At 37.4% G+C, this 13,263-nt stretch overlaps 1 protein-coding gene across 1 annotated transcript in view; it reads left to right on the forward strand.

Annotated features, from left to right (window-relative positions):
• The window catches only part of Itga1 (integrin subunit alpha 1), a 152,248-nt gene that overhangs the window by 90,851 nt on the left and 48,134 nt on the right, over positions 1-13,263 (forward strand). The window contains exons 8-9 of the mRNA XM_047554870.1: positions 3,380-3,530; positions 11,155-11,320. Coding sequence (XP_047410826.1) covers positions 3,380-3,530; positions 11,155-11,320 — 317 coding nt within the window. The remainder of the gene's footprint in view (positions 1-3,379; positions 3,531-11,154; positions 11,321-13,263) is intronic.

A 13,263-nucleotide genomic window follows, 5' to 3' on the forward strand; every position in this document is an offset into this window, starting at 1 on the left:
TTCACTTCTTCTTATACCAAACCTTCATTCCTGATAATAGGCTTATGGTATTTTAATGTAAGGCTTAGATTCTCTTGCCCCCCAAAAATTAACCTCCCTGGGATATTTTAATTCTTAAAGGAATTAATTTCCTTGGGATTAATTTCTAATTAATTTCTTAATTCTGAGAAAGAACATTGGAAACTGGTATTTTGGAGACAAGGACAATTTATTAAGGAATATATTTGAGACCGAAAGGTTATACTCAGGAGCTCTGCCAGTGGATATTCTTCCATTACATAATCCAACCCTGGTTTCAGAACAACCAGATTTTCTTTAAGAACAGTCTTTTAATCATCTCCTTCAACTGACGTTCATTTAGTTTAGTTATGATCTTGACCTTTAAGAAAATTAGCAAGCTTTGGCAGTCCTCTAAGGAATTAAAATTGGCAAAAGGTTTGAATTTCATGATATCCATGTCCAAACTTCTCTTAAGGTCTAGATTTTGGCATCTGTTTTCACATTTGTTCATACATTGAAAGAAGTCAGAAAAATCTATTCATATAGTACGTTAAAGAAACATTATTCATATACTTGTTAAAGATGATGAGGGAGACTCGATTCAAGAGGGACCACTGCAATGGGGGCTTTGTAGTAAGCAAGAGAGGTTGGGATCAGATTGGAATACAAGAACTCCGGAGCAGAATAGAGAGTCAGTGGATGGAAAATTACTTGGAGGAAATATTGAGGCTAGGGTGAGTCTTGCTGGACTGACTCAACATGATTCTTGCTGAAGGCAGGTGAAGAGTAGGAAAAACTCCTTCTCTGCTCTCTACTTTCAGTGCTTCAGTTTCAACACCAGATGAGTAAGTTCTTTTCCACACTGACCGATTCTCTGGCACCAGCTACAAGTTCACTTTACTTCTGACATCAACCAGAATCAGTCCAATTCCTTTGTGTCAATGGCTCAGTCCCATAAGACTTCAGGAGCCAACTGTAGTCAGTAGATTTCCAGATTACCCACACCTTCTGACCAGCTCGACTAAAAACCAGAAGTTCCTTTAATGTCATTTTGGGTTTGATTATTTGCTAAAGTAATTCACAGTACTCAGGAAAGCACTGTACTTATATTTATTATAAAGTGATAGAACTCAGGCACAGCTAAATGCAGCAGATGGCCAGAGCAAGGTACGGGGAAGGAAGCTCTGAGTTTCCATGCCCTTTCTGGGTGTATGACCTTCCATGTGTTCAGCAACCTGAAAGCTCTCTGAGCACCATAGCTCAGGGGGGTTTATGGAGGCTTCATGAGATAGGCATGACTGATTAACAGTTCAGTCTGCAGTCCCCTTCCCCTTCCTGGAGAATAGGGGGGACTGGGGTATAAATAAAAGTTTTTAATCATGGCTTGGTCCTTCTGGGCCAGTCCCCACCTAGCAGCTCACCAAGAGTCGCCTCATAGAACAAAAGACCCTCCCACCATCCAGGAAATTCCAAGGAGTTTGGAGTTATGTGTCAGGAACCAAGGGCAGAAGACTTATTCCTTACTTGTTTAAAAAAAAAAAAAAAAAACTATACGAATTAAAATAACAGTGCATTTGAGCAAAAAGCATTCAGAACCAGAAAAGGGTCAGATCACTTTAGGTTTTAGCAGCCTAAGTTAAAACTCAACTACATGGACCAAGGACAAAGCTGAAGGTCAGAGCCTAGTCTAGAAGAGGATTCAGAGGCATTTGATTCAAATTTGGTCAAGGAAAAAGATTTTGTGAGGTATAACAGGGTAGAGAAACACAGTTTGCCATTTTCTTCATTCTTTTCGTAAACTTAAGAAAAATAGTTTAAAGAATCATAAACAAAATCCTGTGTATCCATCATGTGAAACTGACATTGTCAATATCTTGTTGTATTTACTCTAAATCCTTTTAAAGGAAAAAATAATCACTTTGCCCACATTTCTAAGATCTTTAACCTTGATCCAAGATACCTACTATTGTACTTTTCCTGTGGATCTAAGGCACAACTCACAGCAATTGTACAACATTTGGAATATTAATTTCAGAAAAAAAGGTGTTTCTTTGACATATATATCCTAACTGCAGCTTTGGATTCTTATGATCAGAGTAAAATATTTAAAGGGACCATTCAGTGCAATGATTGCTACACTTTATTTCAAAATAAAGTATGATATGAAATCCTCTCATTATTTCATTATTTCATACATTATTTTTTTTATATTTACACACTACCTTTTGATTCATTGTACACAAAAGAGGTACAACTTTTCATTTCTGTGGTTGTACACAATGTAGATTCACACCATTCATGTAATCATATAGGTACATAGGATAATGATGTCTGTCTCATTCCACTATCTTTCCTACCCCCGCCACTCCTCATTTCCCTCTATGTAATCTGAAGTTCCTCCATTCTTCTCTTGCCCCCACCCCCATTATGTATCATCATCCCCTTATCTCTTCCAGGATTCCAGAGAGTAAAGTGAGTTGAATAAAAGGAAACAATAGAGGGGGGAAATGTGTGTGTGTGTGTGTGTGTGTGTGTGTGTGTGTGTGTGTGTATAGAATACATAAAAAGAAACAAATGTCCATTTCCCCTATTGTCTCTCTCCATAAATGCTTATTGAATTAAATTAAAATTCCTTTCTTTGTGGTTAGATTATAGCATTTTTTCTTTCTCTCCGTATCACCTCCTCCCTCTCCACCTTCAGTGGTCTGTGTTCTAAAACCTAGTTGACCCATTTCCTCCTTTGCCCCCATAACGCTGCCAACTTCACCCCTGACACTCCACCACCCTCTACATTCTTCTATTCCTAAGTCTCATTTTCCCCCAGTCCCAGAACACTCTCTAACCCTCAGAGTCCCACAAATATTCAATCTATTCCATCCTCTCTCATCTCCCCTCCTCAAAGCAGAGGATTTCCAAGCTGTTCTATGGATGTTACAAAAGGTGGGGGGATGCAAGTTCTCAAGCAGAGGCTGCAGCCAGAAGCAGAAGGAAGGAGGCCTGCGGAGTGAGGGAAGGAGTGTTTAAATAGGTAGGAGGTGCTGGGAGAGTGGCTACAGACCTGGCCTTCTCTGAACCTGATGCACACTCTGGTCACAGTCTCCCTTTGAAGTTTCCAAAGAAGAGAGTACTGCTGCCTTTTGTATATGGCCTAGATGCTGATTAGCCAAATGGTGACCAACCAGATGGTGTTCATCTGGAACACCTTGGAAACCACTGCAAACAAGGATGCAGGGCCTCCTGGCTGGAACAATGGCTGTGGATGCTGATTTGGGGAACCCACCAGCTACCCAGAGCACTAGTGTGTTAGTTTGATTTTTCACGTCGCTCCCCTCCCCTCGGTGGTGTTTCATGGGCTTCCCTTCCCCTGTGCTCACTTCAGGAAGGAGGCATTCACTGAAGCCCGCGGTGCCCGAAGGGGAGTTAAAAAAGTCATGGTCATTGTGACAGATGGAGAGTCCCATGACAATCACCGGCTGAACAAGGTCATCCAAGACTGTGAAGATGAAAACATCCAGCGATTTTCCATAGCTGTAAGTACATGGCTAGAGGTGGTTTTCAAATGCTGGTGTGAAGAGAACTGTGAGCATATTGTGGGAATTTTAAGAAAGATCACAAACAGGGTTGGGAAGGAGAAACTCAACACGCAGTCGAAGGAAGGAAGGAAGGAAGGGAGGAAAGATGAAAGGAAGAAGAAGGAAGAAAAATTCAAGAAGGCAGGGAGAGAAGAGCTGGAAAAAGAGGGACAGAAATAGGGAGGGGAAATGAGAAAGAGGAAAGGAAAGGAAAGAAAAAACAATCTAGGGAAGGAGGCAGAAAAACAAAGGGACAGGAAGGAGGGAGAGAAAAAGGGAAAGGAGGGGGATGGGAAAGAAGGAAGGGAGGGAGGGAGGGAGGGACACTGAAGATATAGTAGTAATTAACCCATTGCCTACTAATTAATAATTCACCCTGAAATTTAAGACTGAAATCAGGGCATAGTTTTAGATCTAAGTCAACAATGATATCTTCATACCTACAACTCTTAGTCAGTTGCCCTGGGACTTAGGCCAACCTAGATGACTGGCATTTCCCAGAAGTGAGGAACACAACAGAAGGGAATAGAAGGGTGGGCAGGGAAAGGGCAGAAGGCACTACACTTTGGATCTAAAACACATTTGTCCTAATTCTGTCTTCTCCATGTCCTGTCTCTGTGACAACTGGACAAGCTACTTATACTCTGAGCTTCAACTTCTTCATCTACAAAATAGGGCAATGTTATTTCTCTCCCCTGCCCCAGGTAAACAATCAGTGAGATAATGAATTTGAAAATGTAGCAAAGTGGCCATTTAAACACTGGGATACACATTGATTTTAAGAATCCTTCACTCTAGAAGTTTGCAACTGTGAAATGATGAAATCCTAAGTATTTTAAAACCTGGAAGAATCAGGGAGCTAAATTGTGTGCATGCATGAAAATGTAACAACAAATCCTATCATTATGTACATTATGTACTACAATGCACCACTAAAAATGGGGGGAAAATTTTTTTAAAAATTCAGAGAAAATATTCTGAAGTCTAAGAGTTCTGTCTACCTTATTTTTCAAGAAAATTTCTTTTATTTATAAGTAATAAGCAAATATTATTCACCTTGGTTTTTTTATTTTTTTTATGTTTTATTTTTACAGACTCCATTTTGATTCATTGTACACAAATGGGGTACAACTTTTCGTTTCTATGGTTGTACACGATGTTGAGTCACACCATTCATATAATCATACATGTACATAGGGTAATAATGTCTGTCTCATTCCACTATCTTTCCTACCCCCGTCCCCTCTCTTTTCCCTCTACTCAATCCAAAGTTCCTCCATTGTTCTCTTATAACCCCCACACCCCCACCCCTGTTATGTATCATTATCCAATTATCAGAGAAAATATTTGGCCTTTGGATTTTTGGCATTGGCTTATTTCATTTAGCATGATATTCTCCAATTCCACCCATTTACCTGCAAATGCCATAATTTTATTCTTCTTTATGGCTGAATAATATTCCATTGTGTATATATACCACAGTTTCTTTATCCATTCATCTGTTGAGAGGCAGCTAGGTTGGTTCCACAATCTAGCTATTGTGAACTGAGCTGCTATAAACATTAATGTGGCTGTATTACTGTAGTATGCTGATTTTAAGTCCTTTGATATAAACTGAGGAGTGGGATAACTCGGTCAAAAGGTGGGTCCACTCCAAGTTTTCTGAGGAATCTCCATACCGCTTTCCAGAGTGTCTGCACCAACTCATCTTATTTTTTTAGCAATCACTGAGATCTATTTCTGTCCTTTCAAAAGTGGGAACATTGTAAGAAAGGAAGAAAAAGATTCATCCATAGATAAAAGTCCTGGCCATGATTGATTCACTGTGTCTCAGGGGCAAGCTATTCCTTATTTTATAACTAAGATAACGTGATTATAAACAACTTGCAACTACAAGATTTTCTTACTTTCTTTGACATATAAAATGTAAAAAAAAAAAAAGTAGATCATCTCATTTCTTCTCTCATTTCCTTCTGTTGTTACTTTTATAGATTTTCATTTGCCAATTGTAGTTGAGTCCTTTGTTACTTCTCCTGTTGCTACAATGTACCTACTTTTATTGCATCTGTAGTTGAAAATAGTTCACATGACCCAACCTTCATTCAGAGAAAATGTCCAAATGGTGGTGACATTTAGAGTATATAGATGATTGCTTTAGTCTGCAAAGCCAGTACATGCCCAGTGTGTACCAGATTAGCATCAGTCTCTTTTGTTCTCCTTCCCCCAGAGAATAAGGACTGGCATTCCAGGTACCACAGAAGCAGACTCTGAAAAGTATTAAATGTCATCAAAATTAACAGCACTAAGAAAACTTCACCAGAAAGAAAATATCAATAAAGGACTTCTTAATTTTAAATGAATCTTGCATGTTACATTATATCTGACTATATTTTCAATATTTTCTCCCCTTAAATCACTGCTTCCCTTTGTTGGATCCCTAGTTAAGAACTCATAACACATTTTCTCTCATCCAGTCAGAAACAGATCTCATAATTCCACGAATTTCATGGAGAACCATAGATTCATGAGTTCCTTTCCTACTTTAATCAGTGAATTTTTATCAAACTGCTCTCAAAGGTGGTATAAATAAAAACATAAAGGAAAATTTTACTTAGAACTATTTTGTTATTTTTTTCTAATGCATATTTATTTTCCCTAGTGCAATTTGTTTTGTTTTTGTGTTGGCATTATTATTATTTGGGCAAATCTCAGAAATAAAAACAGTTCTTTACTTCCTCTCATTTGTGCATTAACAAAGAAAGATTTTAGGATTTCTCAAACTGTATTTATGAATAACCTAACGTTCTGCCTCAGCTATTTCCTGAATTCATCCTTTTATTCCACCTTTTTTTACTCACCATTTGATGTGTTTTGGCAGAAAATAGCTTCCCAAATCATTGACCGTTGATTGTATAAAAACTGTGTGTCAAAACTGTGGACTCTTTCTGTTAAACGTCCAGATCTGGTGAGGGTACTTAGTTGGATTTGTGTTCTCTGCTCCATGGTCTATTTCTGTCACTTCAGGGTGTTAGACATTGTTAGCAGGGGTCCATTTTATAGATTCTAATTCTAGATAATAATGGCTGTGAAGTGTATCTCACCTATAACATTCAAATGAAAAGGAGACATCAGAAAGGATCCTAGAATTTCCTCTATTTTTTGAATAAAAGACACTGTACTATACGTAAATGAATTTTACACTTTACATTTGACACAGCTACCTCAAGGAAGTTTCAATTCTGAATGTCTATTTCAAGTAAACATTAGCAGATTTCCAAATGCTTGGGCTTGACATATTTGAATTGAGTAATTTAGAGTGCTATTTTTTAAAACCTCTTCTTCTTCATTGAAAGTATATTTTTACAAGCTATCAGATCCTTGGGTGAAGGATCAAAATAGGTTTCTATTTTTGTTCTAATCTGACTTCAGAAATACTTTTATTCAAAATATATACTCCTATATTGTGCTTACACACCTTATTTTTGTCCTATAAGCACATTTTATTCTGTAAGCTTTGACTGTGTCCTGTCACATGGACACTATATGTCTGATAACATTCACATCTCAATTAACAACCTCAATCATGCATGATACAACATTCTTTAGATTTGTTTTAGGTATATTTTCAACTGCATCAATTTATAAATGAAATGGGAGTTAATGGGTCGGTCAATCCAACAGATAAACTAGAATATACTAAACAAGAACCCAGGAGAAAAGATTGTTATTTTTCATGCTAGCATATGTCAAATAATTTATAAGACTGAATTAGGTAAATTAGTAGAGACTCAAAGTGCCTCATAAAATTTAGAATGCATATGTATTTAAAAGAAACCCTTAACATCAAAACTATTGACAAAAAAAAAAAAAAGAAGAAGAAGAAGAAGTTCACCATGTGTTTTGAGAGGAATACCATGGATATAAGACATAATGTTTCTTCTGAAACTCAGAGACTCAGAGACTCTGCTTTTCTATTTGACTCTGGGTCATGTGTCTCCCAGGTATGGTGAGATCCCCATTTGTAAGAAGAGCATCTTGATAACTGTTTCTAAAAAAAAGAGAGGATTTGTTCAATGTATTAGCAAAAACCATTGTCTTTCCCTTCACTATTGAAGCAATTTTCTAATATCTTCTCCATTAATTCTCTTCCCCCATCACACAGCTAACGTGGGAGAAAGTGTCTCTGTTCAATGGTCTCTGTTCAATGTTAATAGCTCTCGATTTTCAACAAAGTAGACAGGGACTGAATTTTTATTTTCTGGTATGATTCATAAGCTCCTGGATTAGACCTTAATGGCTAAAGTCTAGCAGAGAATGATTTCAGATATCAAAATGCTGGGGCTGGGGAGATAGCTCAGTCGGTAGAGTGCTTGCCTTGTAAGCACAAGGCCCTGGGTTCAATCCCCAGCACCCCCGGAAAAAAAAAGAAAAAAAAGGAAATCAAAATGCTGCCCAAATGGTAAGGTGATTACCTTAGAGATAGCTCCCATTTTCTTTAATAGCATGCCTCTTCAAAGTAGCCCTTCATCACGAATATTAGCACTCTATACCTTATAACCACCTTAACAGGTGCAAGAGCTAAGAAAGTGACTTGCTGTGGTGTCGGAAGTCAGAGTTAGCATGAAGTCCTTGACTATGGAGACATGTGGCATTTCTCTGTGCTAGGCACTGATATTTCCAAAGGAAAGGGGTGAGGGTACTACTCAAACAAGGGGAAACAAATTGGAAACAAATCCACTGCCCCTTCTCTCCAGTAAAGAACATTCTGAACCATCATGCTGCCTGCCAGACCATAGGTGCTCAATTCACAATCTCACATTAGCTTTTAGTGTGATAAGCTTTTATTTCTTATTATGAAAGTGACATTTTCATTGTAAAAGAAACAACTTTAAAAATGCTTTCAGGCAAATGTAAGGTGGAAATATTCAACCTCCTATTAGACAGAAATTTTAAAAATAATAGATTATGGTATAAAATTTTCCCATTTTTTAATGTTCATATAGTTAAACATTTTCAAAAATAGAATTAGAACGTATCTATTTTCATATTTAGGATTTTAAATTGGTTTGCATTTTTAAACTTGCATATCATTTAAAAATATTTTTTCATTAACTTGAATGTTTTCATATTTTAAAACTAAACTCTAAGAAATTTTTACAAAAATACCTAAAGTTTTAGACACGAAAGCATAAAGCTTAAGCAAAAATTGCTCAGTTGGCCTTCAAAATTAAAAATTTCTGCTCTTTTTTTTTTTTAATTATAAAATTGTAAACAAATGGGATACATGTTGTTTCTCTGTCTGTACATGGCGTAAAGGCATACCATTTGTGTAATCATAAATCTACATAGGGTAATGTTGTTTGATTCATTCTGCCATTTTTTCCCGTCCCCCACTCCCCTCCCACCGTTCCCCTCCATCTATACAGTCCTTCCTTCCTCCATTCCTGCCCCCCTCCCTAAACCCAACTCCAACCCCAACACTAACCCTTCCCACCCCCCATTATGTGTCATCATCCACTTATTAGCGATATCATTCTTCCTTTGGTTTTTTGAGATTGGCTTATCTCACTTAGCATGATATTCTCCAGTTTCATCCATTTGCCTGCAAATGCCATAATTTTATCGTTCTTTATGGCTGAGTAATATTCCATTGTATATATATACCACATTTTCTTTATCCATTCATCAATTGAAGGACATCTAGGTTGGTTCCACAATCTGGCTATTGTGAACTGAGCAGCTATGAACATTGATGTGGCTGTATCTCTGTAATATGCTGATTTTAAGTCCTTTGGGTATAGGCCAAGGAGTGGGATAGCTGGGTCAAATGGTGTTTCCATTCCAAGTTTTCTAAGGAATCTCCACACTGCTTAAAATTTCTGCTCTTTATACAGTTAATAAGAAAGTGAAAAGACAACCCATAGACTGAAAAGAACCTTTGCAAAACATATAAAGGGCTTGAATCCAGAATATATCCAGAACTCCCCCAACTCACTAAAGGGAAAACAAACAACTCATTTTTTTAATGGACAGAAGATCTGAACAGATATCAAACTAAAGAAGAAACACTATGACAAATGATCACATGAAAGACTCTCAATGTCTTTAGTCATTAGGGGAATGCAAAGTAAATAAGATGCTACCATATACCAATACAATTGCTAAAACTAAAACAAGTGAATAAAGACAAACTGACAATAGCAAATGCTGACAAGAATGAGAGCCACTGACTCACACTGTTGATGGAATGGCAAAGCAGAGCAATGATTCTGGAAAAGAGTTGGCAGGATTTTTGTTAGTTGTTCTTTTTAGATGTACATGACAGTAGAGTGTATTTTGACATGTTTTATATATAGGGGGTATAACTTATTCTAATTATAGTCCCATTCTTGCTGTAGTACATGCTGTGGAGTTTCACGATGGTGTATTCATATATGAACATAGGAAAGTTATGTCTGATTTGTTAACAGTTGGCAGTTTCATAAAATGTTCTAGTTGCTATAAGATTCAGCACTCCCACCTTAGCCTATGTCCATCCACACAAAGACCTAGGTGCAAAAATTTACAGCTGCTTCATTTCATCATATCCTGAAACTGAAAACAGCACAAATGTTCTCAATGGATTAAGGATGATGCATCCAGGCAGCAAAGTCCCATTCAGCAATGGAAAGGACTGAACTGCTGATATGCACAACAACATGGGTGACTCTCAAACGCATGCAAGGTGAAATAAGCCAGACACAGATGGATGGAATTCCTAAATATGACATTCTGGGAAAAGCAAAGTTATAGGGACAGAAAATAGATCAGTGGTTGCCTCGGGTAGGAGTGGGAATAAAATAATTGACCACAAATGGCCAGAAGCAACTTTTTGGTTTGGTGCAACTACTCTACACCTTGAATTTCTAATAACACAACTACATTGAATTGCCAAAACTCATAGAATTGTCCACCTAAAGAGAATGAATTTTATTGTATAAACTGTATTTCAATAAACCTACTTTGAAAATAAACAAAATGAGAAAACCTGTTTGGAAATACCTAAATAATTAAGGTTAACTATAACAGATAATTCATGCCTCCCCTTCCTCTCCATAAAATAGAACCCCCCTGTCTTCAGCATTTGGTTTCAAAAAGGAACGCCCAGATTCTTTATTTTCTAAGTTACTGACTTAGATTATGACTTATTCCAATATCAAGCAACTTACTTGCTGATTAATTTTGCCAACAGAGGGTAATGTCCTTAATGATATCAGAGACTTTCAGAAACTTGACATTACTTTCGAACTATCAGATTTCAAAGATACAACTGTTAATAAACATGAACACAGGAGTACAAGAGAAGACATTTTCACTCACATATGAAATTGCCTTTTATGTTTTCCTACACCAATTGAAGTGTCTAATAGTTAATATTAGACCTCGTATTCTGAATATTATTCTTCCACAAATGTGGAAGTACATAAAGATCGCATTACACTAAGCTACTCTACATGCTTTCATTTATTAATTATATGCTTGAGATCCTCATTGAACACATAGAAGTTAAAATATGTTCTTGTCATTTTTTTGTGTGTCTTAGATTCTTGGCAGCTATAACCGAGGAAATTTAAGCACTGAAAAATTTGTGGAGGAAATAAAATCAATCGCAAGTGAACCCACTGAAAAGCATTTTTTCAACGTCTCTGATGAACTGGCCCTTGTCACCATTGTTCAAGCTCTAGGAGAAAGAATATTTGCCCTGGAAGGTATGACTACTCCTCACCCTGCATGTTCTCTCTACAATTCAAACTCAATGCAATCGAGTTTTTAAAAGTATTCCTAGCACATTGCTAATATGTTTTCACTATGCACAGGAGCTGGCTGTTTTACATAGAACTGTGTCTGTTACAAACCATCTCTGTGAGGGCATGACAGTGTTGATATGCAAGCCTGTGAAGACAATGGTCAGTGTAGATGTACAAGAACAAAAGTGCTCCTGCGTGCTGTTCCTCTTCTGTGACATGGTTCTAGAGTATGGAGCCTCTAGCTCAAGTTTGGTTTTCCCTTTGTTTGTTTGCTTCACTCTTCTTTGCTCGTTTATTTTTCTCTGCATGTTGCTCCTTGAACATTTTAATGGTCTTCACAGAGTTCAAGTCCTGTAGTGGTGAGACTTCACTGAATCATATCATTTATTTGTAGATTTTCCTTTGCTTTCTCCATGGTAACTACCTGCCCAGGATAATGAGTAATGATGATCCCTCCTCTGCCTTAGGTAGGGGATGTCAAGTAATACATTACTTTGGGAACTAAAACTCTTCGGAAATGTTATAACCGGCAAACTGGCATGGCCTCCTTCACATTCCATGATAATCTGGAGTCCCAGAGAACATGCCCTGCCCCCCACCTAGGAGGAAGAAACACCAGAGAATTCTTTTGTCCTTATGCATCCAAGTCCAATTGACCCTCTTTGTGAGGACACACTCAAAGACTGTGGTTTCTATTTCATAAAAGTAAAAATCTAAAAGCACCCTCTCAGTTTTCTTAAAAAGACCTGATGATAGCAAGCAAGACGTAAAACAGGAATGAGATGTCACTGGAAAAAGGTAGACCATTCTTGAATTCCCAGAAGAGGCTGGGAAAATGCAGGGAAGTGACTAACAGAGAACTTCAAACTCATCGAAAGAAAAGAAAATGATTTAAATTAATGGCTTTCAAAATTCTTCTGAACTGATCCATGAGGATGAATATGTTTTGCTTTGCAACCCAGCGCACACACATATGTGCATATAAAAATAAAACCAAGTTTCACAAAATAATTCTTATTATATGCAATGCACTGTGATAGTTTCTGATTTTCATTTCACTCTATTCTCTTTCCACAACAACAACAAAAATAAATGCTGGCTACACTCTTCCTGTTGACTTCATGACTAGGTCACAATTGGTACTTAGAAAATTTGATTTACAGATGATGGGGATTGACAGTGTAGGCAGACTGAATTTCTCTGTCTCCCTTATGCCCTGGCTCCTTTCCCTCTGTGCCTTTAGAAAAAGGACACTAGAATTATTCATCAGTTTGAAGTTGCAGCTGCTTCTGAAGGACTCAGCTATTCTGTGCTCTGTGTACAAGTCATTTTTATGTGACTTCAGTCTTTCAACTGCCATCATAGTGTCATTTACCAACATCCCAGGTCATGAGCTTGCCTGGCCTTAAGGAAATATATAAGGTCTTCCAAGTTATTCTACTCTTTTAATTTTTAACAACAAACAGTCTGTAAACATGACTTAAAATATGTCAGTCATATTAGATAACTAAATGTCCAGTATCATTTCTATATGTTCTCTTAAGTAAGCGAGTAACTATAAACTAAGACTGGCAGAAATGAACCCCACATCAGCTGGAGGTGGGGCTCAATTGACCTGAAATGACATGTCCAGGTTGTTTCTAGCCTAACCACGCCATACCTGACAGGTTCCACATAGGAGCACCCAGGATACTTCAAGAAGTCTCTATGTAAAAAGAAAAGTGTTTTATAAGGAACTCCACAGACTAAAAATGTCTTCCACCTCTTTGTTTTTACACAATTAAGGGTAACCAAAACCAGTATTTTGTCTAGATTATTTCTTAGTTTTTTCATAATGAGATCAGAAGTGGCCTTTTTCCTGGTTACTTGGGAAACATCCATTTCCTGTCGACATTTATCTTTTC

The sequence above is a fragment of the Sciurus carolinensis genome, chromosome 6, assembly GCF_902686445.1.
Source record: "Sciurus carolinensis chromosome 6, mSciCar1.2, whole genome shotgun sequence".
Classification (NCBI taxonomy): Eukaryota; Metazoa; Chordata; class Mammalia; order Rodentia; family Sciuridae; genus Sciurus; species Sciurus carolinensis.